The sequence below is a fragment of the Schistocerca gregaria genome, chromosome 2, assembly GCF_023897955.1.
Source record: "Schistocerca gregaria isolate iqSchGreg1 chromosome 2, iqSchGreg1.2, whole genome shotgun sequence".
Taxonomy (NCBI): domain Eukaryota; kingdom Metazoa; phylum Arthropoda; class Insecta; order Orthoptera; family Acrididae; genus Schistocerca; species Schistocerca gregaria.
The window spans coordinates 503,516,765-503,538,418 of record NC_064921.1 but is presented as its reverse complement, the minus strand read 5'-3'; the positions used below and the strand labels follow the sequence as shown (position 1 = coordinate 503,538,418).

Here is a 21,654-nt window from a genome sequence, read left to right as displayed (position 1 = left end):
ACATAGCAGATAAGACTTGATAGTGTGTCCCTAATTCATTTTTTCTAGTGTGCTACACTGTTAACTTTCACCTAATACACCTTAATATTGGTTAGCCTCTATGCCAAGAAATCTAGGTGCTATGCCATTAATCTTCACCGGGAAAACTTTATCATTGATAAACCTCTATGCACAGAAATCTAAGGCAGTCAGGTCTGGAGAGTGGGGAGCCAAAAGTCTGTGACAACTACATTCAATCCATATATAAGGAAAAACTGCAGCAAGGTAATTACGGACAACAAAGCAAAACTGGAGGGGCATCCCTTTCCTGCTTGCACCAACCTTGGCTCTAGGAAGACACTGGGGTTGTCTCATTGCTATTACTGAAGTGTGTATGGTTGTTCATTTGCCCAAATTTCGCAATTAGGTCTATTCACATGCCCACACTGCGTTATGTTTCTTCTTCACCAAACACGTAACCGGTAACAGATCATGACATGCGCCTGTTGGACTGGACAATTCTCAGTTTCAAGCTTATGCAGAATCTGGACATGGTGCATACATTTCTGTAACGTTTGTTGAAGTGTTTATCAGACTGTGGATTGCGGAATACCAAGCTCCCTGCTCAATATCCTGGCAAATGCAAATTGAATATTTCTTGTGCTAAGAACAGCCTCCCTAATATTCCTCCTCACCAACATTACCTGTAGGTTTGAATTTGTTCTTGACTCTTGTGGCGCATGCTTTCCAAATTTAGACGTGAAATCCTCCTGCACCTATTTGTAAGTCAACCCACACAAACAGGCACAGACAGCACTGGTTCTTTCTTTTGTTGTGGGTATTTTGTCAAGATCACTGCATAAAAAATGGATTTTGCTAAAATATAACATAAATGTATAGCTAATTTAAATTTTCCCTTTATATGAAAACTCTGTATTAAAGTGGACTGTAGATATTTGTCCAGTTTCTAAAAATAATGCTGATGTGAGACAAGTTAATGCCACTCTTTGTGGTCTAAGCAAAGCAGGAATTAAGATATACACAGGTTACTCCTTCTTTTCATATAAAAGTGAATGATCAAAGTTTTATTATCACTGCACAAATATAAATGCACATACAATAATGAGAAAAAGTCCTTAAATAATTACACAAAAGTCCTAATGTTCTGTACTTATGCCGCATGCAATACAAAATTACAAGATGAGAATACTGCAATTTATGGCTCAGAGAGGGCAAAAGGGAAAGTGAAAACATTTTCACCTGTAGGAAAACTGGATGCCAACTGGCCATATTATGCTATATTGTCACACAAGATAGATTATGCTTAATAATTTGTTTGTTGATAGTGGAAAAATAATATGAATTTAATTTACTGATCTCATATTGTGTAAATAAATATTCTGCTACCACATTTTTTTAGTATGTGATAGAGGACATTTATATGTCAAATTATTTGTTTGTTTTGCATTATGTGGCCTTTATGAGGCATTCAGCCGGTAAATATGCTCCTCCCTGCATTGATCCCTCAGCATCCCCTTCCAATTTTTCCTTTCTATATGGTGCACTTCAATCATATACAGTTTGTTGAGGTAAACTGAATACAGAAAGGATCAAAACAAGAAAGTATTGTTTGCTAGCAGTTCCTCTTTGCACTGTTTTGTTTCCACTGAAATGAACACAATGTTTGAAATTCTGAATCCATAAAACATTCATGAAGCTATAGGTACTTTGTAATTTAACCTACGGGATGCAAACAATATAAGTAAATAATGATGTCAACTGAACTGAATGAAGGCCATAAAGACCTACCTCTGTTCAATTACCTATTCAATAACCTATGAAGCAGCAGGGAAGAAGAGGGTATCATTAATATCTACATTTTAATGAGTCTTGCTCAGTACAGATCTTCAATGCACAATTTTCTTTCTCTCAGTGTGTTGAAGTGTGACTTCATAGAGTGTGCCATATTCCTTCAAGCTAGTCAGAGAGATTCGATATAGTTGTAAGAGACATGTATACATAATTTATCGAGCCTAAAATTAAACATTACTTGTGCAACTTGCTTCCAAAAGACATACACACTAAACAAATTCTGAATTAATCTCAGCACATATTATCAGTCTATTTCAGTGTACACTGTCTACTTCCAAATTAAATTATTGGCAGTCTAACAAGGCAAAAAGAATTCTTCAAACTGAGAAAAGAGCATCTGATATTACATTAAAATTTGTACCAGTTTACTTATGTGTGATGTTCTAACACTCACTACAGCACAAGCAATAAAAAAACACCATCTAAAAACTTTTTTAATTGTTTCCTGCTCATACATATTCCATCATCACATTCGAAGAACTACATAAAATATGAGTTTTCAGGAAAGAGAAAATTCAAAATCATGAAAATTCTTTCTTAAATGAATAGACATGTCCTTTTATTGCTTGTTACCAATAAGCTACAAATCACTTAAAATTAAAAACATAAAATAGCTTTAATCAAATTTGTACTTAAGATACTGTCATTATTGTTACCTCATTCTGTGATTTGTAAAAGTAAACTGTTGTTATAACTGAATTCTGAGGTAAATAACACAGCCACCTTTCATGAAATTTCTAAAATTTCACAGATAATTACTATTAGTTTAAAATGAGCACCGTCTGTCAGACTTACGGACTGGGTGCAAATATTTATTGAAAAGTTACAGTTCAATACTTCATTTAACCACAGCTAATTTATATGTGTACATGTGACATAGCTTTTTGCACCAAAAGCACCTTTCATATGTACATCACATATGCACATAACAAAATAAGTAAATGGTAACACCAATTATCTTACAATAAGCTAATCCACAGGTCACTGAGAGTCACTTGTAATAAACGACAATGGAAATAATTTGCTTTTGAAGCTACTTCATTAAATTTTTAAAATCTTGGAAGTGGTCAGTTCACACTCAGTTAAGAATAACACAATCAGTGACATTCTTATTTTCATGTTTTAGGCGATATTTGTGATGATACAGATATCCAAAACGAAGACGCTAATGAGTCAGTTCTATCTCTCTTCCTGTCTTCTTTAAAAAATTGAAATGTATAAAAATAACTGTACATATGCAGTTCCTACTATCCATTATTGGATCTCTCTCACTCTAAACGCACGCATGCACGCGCACGCGCACGCGCACACACACACACACACACACACACACACACACACACACACACACACACACACACACACACACAGAGAGAGAGAGAGAGAGAGAGAGAGAGAGAGAGAGAGAGAGAGAGAGAGAGAGATTAAAAAAACACACATATCACTCTTTCTTAAGAGATTGCATGAAGGTTGAAAGGTCATACTCTTCTTCGTACTGTTTGTCCTCCCACAAATCAGGCAGAGTTTCTAAAACAGTTTTCATGCTAACTCCACTAAGCTGTGAATGTGAGCTAGAAGAATGGGCAATATCCTTCCTCTTGTCATCCAGAGAAAATAAATCAAGTAGCTGCAAATATAAAGAAAAATAAATAAATAGCATGTGGTTCTACATGAACTATATATCCTAATATATACTGTATTATACTACTATATAGAGAGGAGCAGGAGGGATTAGGAGGGTGGGGGTGTGTGTGTGTGTGTGTGTGTGTGTGTGTGTGTGTGTGTGTGTGTGTGTGTGTGTGAGAGAGAGAGAGAGAGAGAGAGAGATCTACAGTCTGTAGAGAGATCTACAGTCTGTTAAGTAAAATGAATTTGACAAAAACTAGAACATTTATATGCATCATATATGAACAAAAGAAAAATGCAATCAGTAATACATCCAGTCACTTGCAGCGTTAATAACTGCATGGCATCTCAGAGGTATGCTTGAAACCAAATTTTCTGCATGCTCACGTAGAAGAGACATCCAATATGCATAAAATTTCCATTGACAGTTGTTTCAAAGTGAATTTTGGTTGCACTTGACACAGTGTTAAGAGCGGGTTCCCAGAAAAAGTTTAATAATCAATTTTTTCCACTTTTAAGTCACTTTATCAGCTAACCATGTCCCTTAAAGTCATTCACATTTTTAACCATCTTATAACATGTTACCCACTTTTGTACAAATGGCTTTGATTTCCCTGTATATTTAGAAGTGTGGCAACACTCAATTTCGGACTTTTGGGTTGTCTACACAGAAACACAACCTCAGAATGCGACAAGTAAGTTGCACTGAAGTGTATCTCAGCCAGGAATTCAAAACAAACTAACGCTTATGAGCACTGCATGAAACACAAAGGTTCCTTCTTTTGGGCTGTGAAAGCAGTGTGTTTAATACTGACCATGCTTTTGCTTAACTGATTGTATCTTTTTAACCTAGGTTCTGTTCATTACTGACAAATTTATAAAGATGTTCCAAAAATAGCTGTGAGCTTAGAAAAAAATTCTGCAGTCTTTAATCACAAAGTATATGCTTTCACAGCTTGTGTCCATCGCATTTCAAATCTCTAGGCTGGGAGGCCATGGTTTGTACGAGGGTTGGAACTTTAATAGTGACAACTATTTATTTACAGCTTGTACCAAAAAGAAACATGATTCAAAGCTTTACTAACCTTCAAAGTAGTCACCAGCATTGTGTATAACCCATTGCCAGTGATGCGGGAGTCATAGGATACTCTTAGCAGTGCCAGTTCAAGCGGCATGGTCTATAGCCCGACGAGTTTGTAGCAGTTCTGAAGTTAATGCCATGAAGTGTCTCCTTCAGTTTAGAAACCGAGTTGAACTCACAAGGGCTTCAGTCAAGGAAGTGCAGTAGCTGGTATAGCACTTAGCAGCTCCAACAATCAAACAAATCAGTAACAGCTTGCACTGTACGTGCTTGAGCACTGTCCTGCAAAATGATGGTCAGGTCCTGCAGAATGCTGGTCGTAGGTTGTGCTCCAAAAATGAACAGCACAGAAACAGAAGTGATGACACTTTCTGCAGTACCTGACCATCACTTTGCAGGACAATACTCAAGAACATAAAGTGCAAGCTGTTACTGATTTGTTTGACTGATGGGGCTGCTAAGTGCTATACCACCTACTCTACTCTCCTGACTTAAGCCCTCGTGAGTTTAACTCTATTTCTAAACTGAAGGAAACACTTCATGGCATTCGCTTCAGAACTACTACAAATTCGTCGGGCTATAGACCAAGCTGCTCGAACTGTCAACACATCTGGCACAGCTAAGAGTACCCTACGACTTCCACATCGCTGGCAAAGGGTTTTACACAATGCTGGTGACTACTTTGAAGGTCAGTAAAACATTGAAACAGGTATTTATTTTGTATGAGCTGTAAATAAATAGTTGCTACTATTAAAGTTCCAACCCTCGTATATGAAACTGTTCCCTGACATTTCACCTCTGACAGCAGGTGAACTCTTTGGAGCTGCTGTTTTACCTCCGTAAATGTCTTCTGCAATAGGAATGAAACAATAGGGAATAGTTTTACATTCTGAAGACGGCCTCCCAGCCTGGAAGTTGTAACTGCACTTAGTGCTCTTTTGTGCGTTTTTTTAATATGAAGCATATATAATTTTTTTTTAATCTGACATTCTGATCAGTGACATTTTATTGTTATCCCTGTTTCTACAAATATAACCTTTATGATATAATTTAATGAACTGTAAAAAATGCTGCTTACTGTTACTAAATTACTTACTGTACTTTTCCTCAACCATATTCAATCCTGTGCATTATATTTTTCTTTTCTATTATTTTTGTGTCCGTGGAATTATCTGCTGAAATTCGTTTTCGCACCAAAGATCACAGTAATTACTACACCTGCCAGGAGCTAATTACTGTCAAAACTCTATTAGAGCTATATATAACAACAATGAATACTGCACAGTTATGATGCAGCACAGTTCACTGCAGTGCTTATACATCTACAGGAGTCAACTCGATGTGCTACTGAAGAAAGATTAGGATTTCCTCCCTTGTCAATTATATAGTTTTTACACATAAAGGACAAGCCTGAACTCAACAAGGACGGGCAGGAAAGTAGTCACAGCCTGTTCAAAGAAATCATCCTGGAATTCACCTGAAGTGATTTAAGGAAAGTGTGGACAGTCATAATTTTGGTTATTTGAGCCCCACTTCCCATGTAAAATTAATCAATAATGTTACCACCTACGGGGGTGGAGGGGGGGGGGGGGTAGTAGTACTAGGGTGGTTTGAAAAGTTCTCGGAATCATCACGAGAGGACAGTGCTAGCGTGAGTTGTTCACATGATATTCATAGGAGTGTTGCCTGTAAACATGTGCCATGTCAGTGCTCTTGGAAGAGAGCTATGGTGGTGATGTGGCTCTGTTTTTCTTCTCATGTAGTGATTTGCGAAGATAGAAAAAAATTGAGATTCGAGCAGTGATTAAGTACTTTGTAAACAAAGGTATGAAAGAAAAGGACATTCATGTTGATTTCCAGAATACACTGGGGACTCTGCTCCTTCATATTAAACTGTTGCCAAGTGGACAAATGAATTTAAATTTGGTCAGGAGAACTTAGATGATGATCTGCACATTGGTCAGCAAAGATGTGTCACTACTTCAGAAATCATTGTAAAAGGCAAAAAATGCTCATGTAGGATCACGCTTGCCAGATGTCATCTGAAAGTGTATATCACATTTTAACTGAAGAATTAGAAATGAAAAAAATTATCTGCAAGATGGGTGCCGCGACAAGACAATGCGCGCCCACACACACATGGCAAAATTACGCGAACTAAGGTATGAATTGTTGCCACTCCCACCTTATTCACCTGACATGGCTCCGTCAGACTTCCATCTTTTCCCAAAACTGAAATTTTTTCTTGTTGGGCGAAGATTCAGTTCAAATGAAGAACTGATAGCCGGAGTTGACAACTATTTTGTAGGCCTGGAGGAAGGTCACTTTTGAAATGGGATCAAGGTACTGGAACATCACTGGACCAATTGCTAATGCAAGGAGACTACATTGAAAAATGTTTCAGTGATGTAAGTACCTTTTTTCTATTCTGAGAACTTTTCAAACCACCCCTGTATGACACCGTTAGCTAGGACACCCTGAACAGCTGTTTCAGCTACCTTATTCTAAATGTTTTTCTGTCATTCACACAGAGTCAACTTTTTTTATGTAAGTACCTTTTTTCTATTCCATTCTGAGAACTTTTCAAACCACCCTCGTATGACACTGTTAGATAGGACACCCTGAACAGCAGTTTCAGCTACCTTATTCTAAATGTTTTTCTGTCATTCACACACAGTCAACTTTCTTTTGTGAGGTGTGGGATTTGCATGTTTTAAGTGTATGCATCAACTACAGGTGACTGTAACGGGTGCCAAGCTTAATGTCCCCATCCGACGGATGGATCACCATCAACAGCATTATTGGTGCACAGACTGCTGATTGCGATTTTATTCCACTAACCTCCCGCTCTTTGCTGTAAAGACAAAGGGAAAGCAGCCAACTGCACGTGCATATCCATGTGGTTTACCCATCCAAGTACAAGCTAGCCTAACATTGCTTAACTTCAATTATCTGATGGGAATTGGTATATTCAAGCATACAAGGGTGTCAGCATCACCTTGTGATGATTCTTTAAAGAAGGCTGAAGATTGACAGAATTTCTTTGGATAGTGATTTCAGTGTCCATCTGTGCATAGTATTTTATGGAAGTAAACTGTACAAACACGATACCCAAAACTAAAAAGTAGGTGAGCTAATGTAAATCCCCAGTTGGGCCACAGTGTTGAGAGAGCGACTAATGTTGTAGCTCTTGTGAGCCTATGTAAGTAATATTTGTATTATTTTATAGTGTCTGGTTGTTAACCTCATTGTAACTGCATCTGTTAGACTACAGAGTTTTAATGTATGAGTAGGAGACCTTTATTATGAGAGCTTGTACAGGAGTTGAGAATGAAGTACTGATAGTGCATAAGTGGGTACAAGATAATGAAAGTACGGCTAATTGTTGATTTTGTGTGCCATGACGCTGCTAAAATGCTAAAAATGATGTGTACCATATCAACATGGATGACAACTGGACAGTGATTAATGGTGAATCAACTCTGAATTGTGATGTTCATCTGAATGTATAACAATATTTTGCAGACACAGTGAATGGAGATTACACACTCTCAATGAAAACAATGTGTGAATTGTATTAATATGAACAGCACAAAGACTGTGACCCACTGTGAATGATCTACGAACTCTGCTATTCAACTAACCAAACATATAAAGTTTTCTGAGTGGTATGAAATGGGACAGTGTACACACAGTTATGCTCTATAACTGCATATGTGGTGCGTATTCAATTCATGCTCTTCTTATGAGTGAAAGAGTTGAAATACAGCCAACAAAAAGATTTTTGTGACAGACTTTTAGGAAAAGTAAGCTCCTATATCCTAAACTAGTAAAACACACTGCTTACTATTTAAAAATAAAAAGGTGTTTTACTGTAGTAAATCAAATGCAGTGCATGTAAACACTGTTAATTTCATGATGAAGAAAATTTCCGATCTTTATTAAGTAATGGCTGCTACTGAGGCCCATCTAATTTACCACGGAATTATACAAAACAAAGATTGACTGTACGAGTTTGGCTGAAAATTGTTATAAATCTCTGTCATATAAAATTGATGAGCAAAGGGCTTTGCAAGTGAATCAACACTATTCCAACAGTACTAGAGATTGTGAAATGCTTGTCAGTAATGTAAGACTGCACAAAAACCATATTTAAAAATGAAAGCACAAACCAGTGTCAAACATCTTTTAATTAACTGGAGTCACTGTAATTAGTCATCACTATTTTTATGCACTACTTCAACAATGAATTCACGTACAGAAGACACTCCCTGCAAGATAGTAGTATTTGGTACCCATCAACAGTCACTATTAAAGAGAATATGGGATATGGTTTCAGCATGAGTAAGATTGGCTGCCGCAGTACCTGAAAACCATTCAGTGTGCATGTCACACTTGGTATTTGGTCGGTAACTTACGGCCAAAAATATCTAAGTTAAATATTATAGAAAGAAACTTCCACATGGGAAAAATATATTAAAAACAAAAGATTCCAAGACTTACCAAGCGGGAAAGCGCCGGTAGACAGGCACAATAAATAAAACACACACACACACAGAATTTCCAGCTTTCGCAACAGACGGTTGCTTCTTCAGAAAAGAGGGAAGGAGAGGGAAAGACGAAAGGATGTGGGTTTTAAGGGAGAGGGTAAGGAGTCATTCCAATACCGGGAGTGGAAAGACTTACCTTAGGGGGAAAAAAGGACAGATGTACACTCGCGCACACACACACATATCCATCCGCACATACACAAAAAATAAATGTTATTTTATCTTGCTAAAGGTTTCGGTTCTGAACCATCATCAATGGTAGGGTCCTTGTGTCAATGTGGCATCATATTTTTGTATTTTTACAATTTTTGATTTTATATTGGCTAGGCAATTATGGTTTCCTGTGGTAACTTATGTTAAAGCATGTATGGTATGTGATACATCTGTGATGATTTTCCAGCCTTTGATGATGGTTCAGAACTGAAATTGGAAACAAAATAAAATAACATTATATAGACAGCATAGTGTCAGGCTTTTTTTTTTTTTTTTTTTTTTTTTTTAAAGTAAGTAGTTAGCATTTGGATTACCTCTAACAATGATCATCCAGTAAAAATGAAGGGAGAGCAAGTACTGTGGGCTAAGGAATTGTGTGAATGTTCTATGCTGCATGGTGATACTTTGTCACAATCACACTTTAAGAGGATAGGGCAGTAATCACAGATTGCTAAAAGGGTTAGCCAACTATTGAAAAGCCATAGGCTAAGTGGTTAAAGGTTATCAAGAGTTCAAAAATGTTTAAATGTGTGTGAAATCTTATGGGACTTAACTGCTAAGGTCATCAGTCCCTAAGCTTACACACTACTTAACCTAAATTATCCTAAGGACAAACACACACTCCCATGCCTGAGGGAGGATCGAACCTCCGCCGGGACCAGCCGCACAGTCCATGACTGCAGCGCCTTAAACCGCTCGGCTAATCCCACGCGGCTATCGTGAGTTGAATCTTCTTCCAACATGACACTGCCATAAGAAAATAATTTTTCTACAAGTCCTAACTACATACATTTCAGCATCTACTTTACATTTAAGATCTCAATTCATACGGTTTACCTATAATAATAATAATAATAATAATAATAATAATAGTAAACTGTAATGAACACGTTTCATATTTGTTATGGTTTGCATTATGCTCCTACTGTTTATCATATATATGTCTATAAAATCAACATCCACACCCTGGCACAAGTTAATATTAATTTTAACTACAGCTTACCTGTTCTGTTCCCATTGTTTCCATGCTTGCATTCTCACTGCTAATTACTGTATTTGCAGTCAAGAGCTTGAATTTTTGAAGCCTGTAAATTACATTCATTCAATGTGTTATTCTATTTCAGTAACACAACCATGTTTTAGTGTAAATACTAGTAACATCATCAGTACAAAATTAGCACCACATCATCCTTCGTTAGTCTGTCTATACTGTGAAAAAGATAATCAAATTTCTCTGTGCAGTAGCATATGTGATTTTTTTCCTATAAGAACACTGTTTATGAATGAAGTTCCAGAGTCATTGCTAAAAGCAATCTTTTTAAGCGCAATAAAAGTTCATTAGTGGATTATCTATAACAGTATGATTTAACATCAACCAAACTGATTTAACATCAACCCAACTTTTTGAGAATCATACCAAATTAATCAAATCAGACATAAGTAACTTGAAAATGTGAATGTTTTAATCTCTATAAAATGCAGTACTATGAGTTTTTCCAAAACATATCTGTTGGTGGCCTTTTTTTCCTTTTAGTTTAAGTAATAATACGATCCCTTTATAGCCCAGTGTTTCAAGTTTGGCTGGGTTGACAAGAAAGAAGATGTGGAGCAAATATGGGGACTGCAGAAAATTTAAATCATGGTAGTGTTAATGGAGTCCACTATACAATTATGAAGGTACTTATGTAGCATTGAAGGTTTTGATTATCATGTGTCTTAAATATGTCCTGCACACACAACACCGGCGTCATAAAAATTGTACACAAAAGAGAATTGAGGGACAAGCTATTCTCTTTGTCATTATCTCAAAAAATAGTTCTAACATTGCTCTATCTGTTACCAATAGGGTATTTGACTATTTTCTGTAAATCACCTTCAATGGTTAATTATGTCATTTTATGCTCATAACATGCTTTTTTCCTTCTTGACTTTCAGTATCCTTTTATAAAAACGGAAATGAAATTAAAATAATTTGAAAGCATGCAAAACACTCAATTTGAGTCATGTGATGCCTGTGACATCACTGCCTAGCTCACTGCTCCTATTGTCATAAAGCTAATACATAGTGATATCTTGTTTTGGGATTTACATTTTGGAAAATGGGTTACAAATGATCTGTAGTACCACACTGTACAAATACATAAATAAAAATTGAAAAAGTGTTTTTGAGTGTTGCAAAGAATGAGGTGTGTGAAAACTGGTTGCGCTGTACCGGCAAAATGCCACCGTGTCGATGTCCAAATTCCCTTGCTTAATTAAATGTCTTGCACTCTCAAGTTAACATCAATTTGTCTCCAAGATACACTTTCCCACTGTACAAAGAAGGATGGCATCAATCAACAAAATTAAACTGTTAGTAAAAATTAGTTTTACACACTTAGTAGTACATCACAGACAGCTCTGTTGGTAGAGCAGTGGACTGTCGAAATTTTATAAGATGGCATCCATCGGTCTCTGGTTCAAATCTATCATGTGATAATACTTTACCTTACTTATAAAACAACTCAACAGTCCTTTCATATGAAAATCAAATCACAATTACAAAACTTCATCACATCACACACAGAGCATTATTGTGTTTTCCTTGGTGTTTACATGCACTGAAATTTGCAACGGCTGTTCACACGCATCATGTCCAAAATGATATATTCCAGTTAGTGTTACCACACATGTTTTACTGTAATAGAAACAATGTTTTTTTTTCTTTTTTTTGTTTGTATCTTTGTACTGTCCAGAGACGAATAAAATAATAGATTACTATAAATTCCATGAATTTATCGTAACAGGAGAGACAAAAAAATAGTCCATCAAAAGCAGATATATCAGACTTACTTAGACAGGCAATGTATACTCCTCCATCAGACCTCATTTTGACCATTTGTTAGATGGACCACAGAAATCATCATATCATTTAAAAAAGCAGTAATCTTCTAGTAGCGCCCCCCCCCCCCCCCCCCCACCCCCACCGTTAAGTTTCCCAGAAATCCTCAGGTTGTCTCCAAACTTCACTTATTCACAGTTTCCAGAGCAGTGAAGCTGTTGGGGACAACTAGATTAAAGCCAGCAGACTTGATTGCAGTCCAGTCATCTTGTGCAACTCTGGCACTTTCATTTAATCAGAATTTTACTGAATACTTTCCCAAGAAACATGATGATTCTTGTACATGGTATAACTGCCACTATAGCACAAACCAAGATCATGTTACATTCTGTTAATTAGACAAGTCAGCCTAAAAACTGAACAAACTTATAAGTACAATATAGTAATGTAATACATTCTTTTTACCTTAAAAATCAATGAAAAATTTACAACTGCTCTAAACAGTGATTTAGAAAAACATTAACTACTGTTCACAACATCCACACACCAAGTCTCCAGTTTTGCTCATCTTTTGCACAGTTCTGGTACATACCTACATGCACCAAATGCAGCTCAAGTAGAATGCCTTCCTCATAATTTTTTAGAAATAAGGGTTTAAAGTGTTACAAGTCTGTTGAATACAATATACCAACACCAGTTGTCAAACAGCAGCGTTAATGTAACTGGTTTAGGTGCCAACCTAGAGGTCTGCCTATACTTCAAGTCCCCTTATTTTTACTTTCTAATCTTAAACAAACAATAATAATAATAATAATAATAATAATAATAATAATAGTTATTATTATCATTATACCTTTTGGGAGAAACATGATTTGATCATTATTATTATTATTATTATTATTATTAAAGTGTTTGATGAAACAAAATAAAAATAAGCAGACTTGAACGCAATACAAGTAGACTTCTAGGTTTGCACCTTAACCAGTTGCATTAACCTTACTGTTAGCAGCTGGTGCTCTCATACGGCATTCAACAGGTTCATAACACTTTGAACCTTTATTTCTCAAAAATGCAACAATTGAACGTCATACTAGAGCTGCTATACCCAAATATGTACAATTGTGCAAATGAGGAACAAAACTGATGACCTGTTGGTTGTAAGCTTTGTTGTCCTTGAATTCTGACTATTATCACAATCAATATAAAACCAGTTAACTTCAAAATGTAAAGATTTTGATCCAAAGCATTATCACCACCTCCGACAGGCACTTGAAAGCCCCTACTGAATAAAGACCAACTCTACCTATATGTATCTCTGCTGTCTAATGTCAGATTTAAGATTTTCCAGGAAAATTTAGTTGAGTGTTTCGAGAAATTTTGGGCTTGTAGTCGATCGTCATTAAGTACACTTCACATTACTGCTACAGAGCACCTGCCAGTCATCCTTAGTGAGCAATAGAAGACTAACATTCCAAAATTTATTAGCACATTATGTGTACACAATGTTTTACTTGTTGTGGTAACAACTTCCACTTGAGCAATTTTGGAATTATGAGACTCTGTTTCATCACTGTAAGTTAAAGCTCATAGTACACATTGGAAACATTCTGGTTCAGTTACAGACGAATCTTCATTTTGCGTGACTCTTTCCCTGAATTTCCTGCTATCTCTAAGTCTAATAGAATCTACAAGACTGACATGCATATTACTCAAATGGGAGCACACTTTTTTGACCTAGACAGTACGCACCATCTCTGCACAATCAATTTGATGTCTATGTGACCATTATGAACAATCTTTCCGAACCAAAATGCAACAGCACACTTCTCCCATCTAGTGAACACTTTCCTCAAAGAAACAGGAATCATCCAAATGGAATTGCCTGTCGTATCTGCTGACATTCATCCAACTGAAAATCCTTTAGAACAATTGAAACTAACACTCTGCATCATCACAGGAATCTTCCTCAAACACTGAATGACTTCAGGAGGGCCACTCACTCTAACACCTTGTGAACTACATTCCAAGGAGTATCAAAGCATGTTACAGTATGCGGGATGTAGCAACACAGTATTTAATGGTACCAGCTGAAGGTTATAATTTAAAGGATGTGAACCGTCAATAAACTTATTGCCTTTAATTTGGTGACTGTTTTTATTTCACAGTAAGCTTATTTTTTAGTTTCATAAAGCTTATTCTACAATTCCTTACTCCAATTGAACACTAGGCCATATAAGCTTGCAGATACGCAAATGGTACAAAACTTTTTTTTGGATATTACGATTACTGAGCTTCTTAACTTAAGCATCATTGTTGTTGTTGTTGTTGTGGTCTTCAGTCCTGAGACTGGTTTGATGCAGCTCTCCATGTTACTCTATCCTGTGCAAGCTTCTTCATCTCCCAGTACTTACTGCAACCTACATCCTTCTGAATCTGCTTAGTGAATTCATCTCTTTGTCTCCCTCTACGATTTTTTCCCTCCACACTGGAGAATGCTAAATTTGTGATGCCCTGATGCCTCAGGACATGTCCTACCAACCAATCCCTTCTTCTAGTCAAGTTGTGCCAAAAACTCCTCTTCTCCCCAATTCTATTCAATACCTTCTCATTAGTTATGTGATCTACCCATCTAATCTTCAGCATTCTTCTGTAGCACCACATTTCGAAAGCTTCTATTCTCTTTTTGTCTAAACTATTTATCGTCCATGTATCACTTCCATACATGGCTACACTCCATACAAATACTTTCATAAATGACTTCCTGACACTTGAATCTATACTCGATGTTAACAAATTTCTCTTCTTCACAAACACTTTCCTTGGCATTGCCAGTCTACATTTCATATCCTCTCTACTTCGGCCATAATCAGCTATTTTGTTCTCCAAATAGCAAAACTCGGTTACTACTTTAAGTGTCTCATTTCATAATCTAATTCCCTCAGCATCACCAGAGTTAATTAGACTGCATTCCATTATCCTCGTTTTGCTTTTGTTGATGTTCATCTTACATCCTCCTTTCAAGACACTGTCCACTCCATTCAACTGCTCTTCCAAGTCTTTTGTTGTCTCTGACAGAATTACAATGTCATCGGAGAACCTCAAAGTTTTTATTTCTTTCCCATGGATTTTAATGCCTACTCCGAACTTTTCTATTGCTCCCTTTATAGATTGCTTAATAAACAAATTGAATAACATCGGGGACAAGCTACAACCCAACCTCACTCCCTTCCCAACCACTGCTTCCCTTTCATGTCCCTCGACTCTTATAACTGCCATCTGATTTCTGTACAAATTGTAAATAGCCTTTTGCTCCCTGTATTTTACCCCTGCCACCATTAGAATTTGAAAGCAAGTATTCCAGTCAAAATTGTCAAAAGCTTTCTCTAAGTCTACAAATGCTAGAAATGTAGGTTTGCCTTTCCTTAATCTTTCTTCTAAGATAAGTCGTAAGGTCAGTAATGCCTCACATGTTAAAATATTTCTACGGAATCCAAACTGATCTTCCCTGAGGTCGGCTTCAACCAGTTTTTCCATTCGTTTGTAAAGAATTCGCATTTGTATTTTGCAGCTGTGGCTTATTAAACTGATTGTTCAGTAATTTTCACATCTGTCAACACCTGCTTTCTTTGGGATTGGAATTATTATATTCTTCTTGAAGTCGGAGGGTATTTTACCTGTCTCATACATCTTGCTCACCAGATGATAGAGTTTTGTCAGGACTAGCTCTCCCAAGGCCGTCAGTAGTTCTAATGGAATGTTGTCTACTCCCGGGGGCTTTTTTCGACTCAAGTCTTTCGGTGCTCTGTCAAACTCTTCACGCAGTATCGTATCTCCCATTTCATCTTCATCTGTATCCTCTTCCATTTCTACAATATTGTCCTCAAGTAGATCGCCCTTGTATAGACCCTCTATATACTCCTTCCACCTTTCTGCTTTCCCTTCTTCACTTAAAACTGGGTTTCCATCTGACCTCTTGATATTCATACAAGTGGCTCTCTTTTCTTCAAAGGTCTCTTTAATTTTGCTGTAGGCAGTATCTATCTTACCCCTAGTGAGATAAGCCTCTACATCTTTACATTTGTCCTCTAGCCATCCCTGCTTAGCCATTTTGCACTTCCTGTCGATCTCATTTTCGAGATGTTTGTATTCCTTTTTGCCTGCTTCATTTTCTGCATTTTTATACTTTCTACTTTCATTAATTAAATTCAATATTTCTTCTGTTACACAAGGATTTCTACTAGCCGTCGTAATTTTACCTACTTGATCCTCTGCTGCCTTCACTACTTCATCCCTCAGAGCTACCCATTCTTCTCCTACTGTATTTCTTTCCCCCATTCCTGTCAATTGTTCCCTTATGCTCTCCCTGAAACGCTGTACAACCTCTGGTTTAGTCAGTTTATCCTCGTCTCATTTCCTTAAATCCCCAACTTTTTGCAGTTTCTTCAGTTTTAATTACAATTCATAACCGATAGATTATGGTCAGAGTCCACATCTGCCCCTGGAAATGTCTTACAATTTAAAACCTGGTTCCTAAATCTCTCTCTTACCATTATATAAGCTATCTGAAACCTTTTAGTATCTTCAGGATTCTTCCATGTATACAACCTTCTTTCATGATTCTTGAACCAAGTGTTAACTATGATTAAGTTATGCTCTACGCAAAATTCTACCAGACGGCATCCTCTTTCATTTCTTAACCCCAATACTATGTTTCCTTCTCTCCCTTTTCCTACTGACGAATTCCAGTCACCCATGATTATTAAATTTTCGTCTCCCTTCACTGCCTGAATAATTCTTTTATCTCATCATACATTTCATCAATTTCTTCATCCTCTGCAGAGCTAGTTGGCATATAAACTTGTACTACTGTAGTAGACATGGGCTTCGTGTCTATCTTAGCCACAATAATGCGTTCACTATGCTGTTTGTAGTAGCTTACCCGCACTCCTAGTTTTTTTCATTATTAAGCCTACTCCTGCATTACCTCTATTTGATTTTGTATTTATAACCCTGTATTCACATGACCAAAAAGTCTTGTTCCTTCTGCCTCCGAACTTCACTAATTCCCACTACATCTAATTTTAACCTATCCATTTCCCTTTTTAAATTTGCTAACCTACCTGCCCGATTGAGGGATCTGACATTCCACGCTCCGATCCATAGAACGCCAGTTTTCTTTCTCCTGATAACAACGTTCTCTTGAGTAGTCCCCGCCCGGAGATCCAAATGGGGTACTATTTTACATCCAGAATATGTTACCCAAGAAGATGCCATCATCATTTAACCATACAGTAAAGTTGCATGCCCTCGAGAACAATTACAGCTGTAGTTTCCCCTTGCTTTCTCTAGCATTAGCTTAACACATTTTGTTTTGTCTCCATCACAGTGTCAATATTTTCAATTGTTCCTCTTAGCAAATTTTTGCTGTGACACCTCTTATCACCTCTGAGACATGTTTTAATATTATTGTTTATTTCAGCATGAACCATGGACCATGGACCTTGCAGTTGGTGGGGAGGCTTGCGTGCCACAGCGATACAGATAGCCGTACCGTAGGTGCTACCACAACGGAGGGGCATTTGTTGAGAGGCCAGACAAACGTGTGGTTCCTGAAGAGGGGCAGCAGCATTTCAGTAGTTGCAAGGGCAACGGTCTGGATGATTGACTGATCTGGCCTTGTAACACTAACCAAAATAGCCTTGCTGTTCTGGTACTGCGAACGGCTGAAAGCAAGGGGGCACTACGGCCGTAATTTTTCCCGAGGGCATGCAGCTTTACTGTATGATTAAATGATGATGGCGTCCTCTTGGGTAAAATATTCCGGAGGTAAAATAGTCCACCATTTGGATCTCCGGGCGGGGACTATTAAGAGGATGACGCTATCAGGAGAAAGAAAACTGGCATTCTACGGATCGGAGTGTGGAATGTCAGATCACTTAACTGGGCAGGCAGGTTAGAAAATTTAAAAAGGGAAATGGATAGGTTAAAGTTAGATATAGTGGGAATTAGTGAAGTTCGGTGCCAGGAGGAACAAGACTTCTGGTCAGGTGACTACAGGGTTATAAATACAAAATCAATTAGGGGTAATGCAGGAGTAGGTTTAATAATGAATGGAAAATAGGAGTGCGGGTAAGCTACTACAAACAGCATAGTGAACGTATTATAGTGGCCAAGATAGACACGAAGCCCATGCCTACCACAGTAGTACAAGTTTATATGCCAGCGAGCTCTGCAGATGACGAAGAAATTGAAGAAATGTATGATGAAATAAAAGAATTTATTCAGATAGTGAAGGGTGACGAAAATTTAATAGTCATGGGTGACTGGAATTCGGTAGTAGGAAAAGGGAGAGAAAGAAATGTAGTAGGTGAATATGGATTGGGGATAAGAAATGAAAGAGGAAGCCACCTGGTAGAATTTTGCACAGAGCACAACTTAATCATCGCTAACACTTGGTTTAAGAATCATGAAAGAAGGTTGTATACATGGAAGAACCCTGTAGATACTAGTAGGTATCAGATAGATTATATAATGGTAAGAGAGAGATTTAGGAACCAGGTTTTAAATTGTAAGACATTTCCAGGGGCAGATGTGGACTCTGACCACAATCTATTGGTTATGACCTGTAGATTAAAACTGAAGAAACTACAAAAAGGTGGGAATTTAAGGAGATGGGACCTGGAGTAACTGAAAGAACCAGAGGTTGTACAGAGTTTCAGGGAGAGCATAAGGGAACAATTGACAGGAATGGGGGAAAGAAATACAGTAGAAGAAGAATGGGTAGCTTTGAGGGATGAAGTAGTGAAGGCAGCAGAGGATCAAGTAGGTAAAAAGACGAGGGCTAGTAGAAATCCTTGGGTAACAGAAAAAAAATGTAATTGATGAAAGGAGAAAATATAAAAATGCAGTAAATGAAGCAGGCAAAAAGGAATACAAACGTCTCAAAAATGAGATCGACAGGAAGTGCAAAACGGCTAAGCAGGGATGGCTAGAGGACAAATGTAAGGATGTAGAGGCTTATTTCACTAGGGGTAAGACAGATACTGCCTACAGGAAAATTAAGGAGACCTTTGGAGATAAGAGAACCACTTGTATGAACATCAAGAGCTCAGATGGAAACCCAGTTCTAAGCAAGGAAGGGAAAGCAGAAAGGTGGAGGGAGTATATAGAGGGTCTATACAAGGGCGATGTATTTGAGGACAATATTATGGAAATGGAAGAGGATGTAGATGAAGATGAAATGGGAGATACGATACTGCAAGAGGAGTTTGACAGAGCACTGAAAGACCTAAGTCGAAACAAGGTCCCTGGAGCAGACAACATTCCATTGGAACTACTGACGGCCTTGGGATAGCCAGTCCTGACAAAACTCTACCATCTGGTGAGCAAGATGTATGAAACAGGCGAAATACTCTCAGACTTCAAGAAGAATATAATAATTCCAATCCCAAAGAAAGCAGGTGTTGACAGCTGTGAAAATTACTGAACAATCAGTTTAATAAGCCACAGCTGCAAAATACTAACGCGAATTCTTTACAGACAAATGGAAAAACTAGTAGAAGCCAACCTCGGGGAAGATCAGTTTGGATTCCGTAGAAATACTGGAACACGAGAGGCAATACTGACCTTACGACTTATCTTAGAAGAAAGATTAAGGAAAGGCAAACCTACGTTTCTAGCATTTGTAGACTCAGACAAAGCTTTTGACAATGTTGACTGGAATACTCTCTTTCAAATTCTAAAGGTGGCAGGGGTACAATACAGGGATCAAAAGGCTATTTACAATTTGTACAGAAACCAGATGGCAGTTATAAGAGTCGAGCGACATGAAACGAGGATAATGGAATGTAGTCGAATTAAGTCGGGTGATGCTGAGGGAATTAGATTAGGAAATGAGACACTTGAAGTAGTAAAGGAGTTTTGTTATTTGTGTAGCAAAATAACTGATGATGGTTGAAGCAGAGAGGATATAAAATGTAGACTGGCAATGGCAAGGAAAGTGTTTCTGAAGAAGAGAAATTTGTTAACATCGAATATAGATTTAAGTGTCAGGAAGTCATTTCTGAAAGTATTTGTATGGAGCATAGCGATGTATGGAAGTGAAACGTGGACGATAAATAGTTTAGACAAAAAGAGAATAGAAGCTTTCGAAATGTGGTGCTACAGAAGAATGCTGAAGATTACATGGGTAGATCACATAACTAATGAGGAAGTATTGAATAGGATTGGGGAGAAGAGAAGTTTGTGGGACAACTTGACCAGAAGAAGGGATCGGTTGGCAGGACATGTTCTGATGCATCAAGGGATCATCAATTTAGTATTGGAGGGCAGCGTGTAGGGTAAATATCGTAGAGGGAGAACAAGAGATGAATACACCAAACAGATACAGAAGGATGTAGGGTGCAGTGGGTACTGAGAGATGAAGAAGCTTGCACAGGATAGAGTAGCATGGAGAGCTGCATCAAACCAGACTCTGGACTGAAGACCACAACAACAACAACATTTCAGCATTTGCTATCATGTTACAATTATTGTTTGTTTAGAACACTAACCTTCTCTTTGACAATTACCATGCTCTCTTTCTACCTTCACCTGAACAGTTGCCTTGCTCCATTTGATATCTCCTTTTGACTTCTTAATGCTTTAAACATCTTTTGGGTTTTGCATAGATATCTTTGTTAAATATATGCCCCCTTCATTTATGCGAGAATATGTCTTGTTTTATGAGATGTACTTTTTGCTTAATTTGACCTGGTATACCTCCTTAATTTTAAATAAAATCTCATAATCAGCACTTCCAATTCCCTGTCAAATTAGTTTTTTCTAACTTTTTACTTGTTTTTACTCTGTTTATTACTAGTACATGAGTAATTTAAATTAAAGACCAATTATTATTTTTTGTTAATAACGATTTTCACTTTTAATTCCATTTAGTTCTTGACAAGTCATTTCCATTAACGTTTTCTTCAGAGAACGTGTTAAGGATTAACTTGCTGTTTCCTACTGAAGAATCTATCTTTAGTTTTGTCCCAATTTCAGACTGAAAAAATTAAAATCATCATCTTGTTGCAGTGGTTTATCAGTTTCTTTGACACCTTACAGAAATCTCCTATCCCCTCATGAAAATGTAAGCATACTGGTGAAGAGACCTGAATGCTATTCATACGAAAACCTTTGTTTATTTTGGGAAAAAGTCCTATTATATCTGCTTTTTTCATGCGGAATAAAACACATGGTCTGATTTTAAATCTATTTCCTCTCTTTTGTTGTAATTTAACTCCTCTTCCACTGGTACTAAAACTTTTTCAGATCCTTGAACAAAAAGTAGTAGGAGTAGCTTAGCTTCTGAGAACCACATTTTTTGTAGCACCATGTAGATGCACAAGTACCTTAGTATATCCCAGGTCTAAAGCCACAGAGCAATTACACTATTCTTTTAGCTGGGCTGGAATACAGTCTCAAAAACTTCCATGTGGCAGCAGTACCTCCTGCAACCCTATACATGGTACAGT

General features: G+C 37.3%; 1 protein-coding gene across 1 annotated transcript in view; it reads right to left on the bottom strand.

Annotated features, from left to right (window-relative positions):
- Positions 1 to 1,032: 1,032 nt before the first annotated feature.
- LOC126328531 (TATA-binding protein-associated factor 172) overlaps positions 1,033 to 21,654 on the bottom strand; it is a 274,135-nt gene continuing 253,513 nt past the window's right edge. Inside the window, exons 35-36 of the mRNA XM_049996048.1 lie at positions 10,325 to 10,406; positions 1,033 to 3,478 (exon numbers count right to left, since the gene is read on the bottom strand). Of these exons, the coding sequence (XP_049852005.1) occupies positions 3,293 to 3,478; positions 10,325 to 10,406 (268 nt within the window). The 3' untranslated portion in view covers positions 1,033 to 3,292. The remainder of the gene's footprint in view (positions 3,479 to 10,324; positions 10,407 to 21,654) is intronic.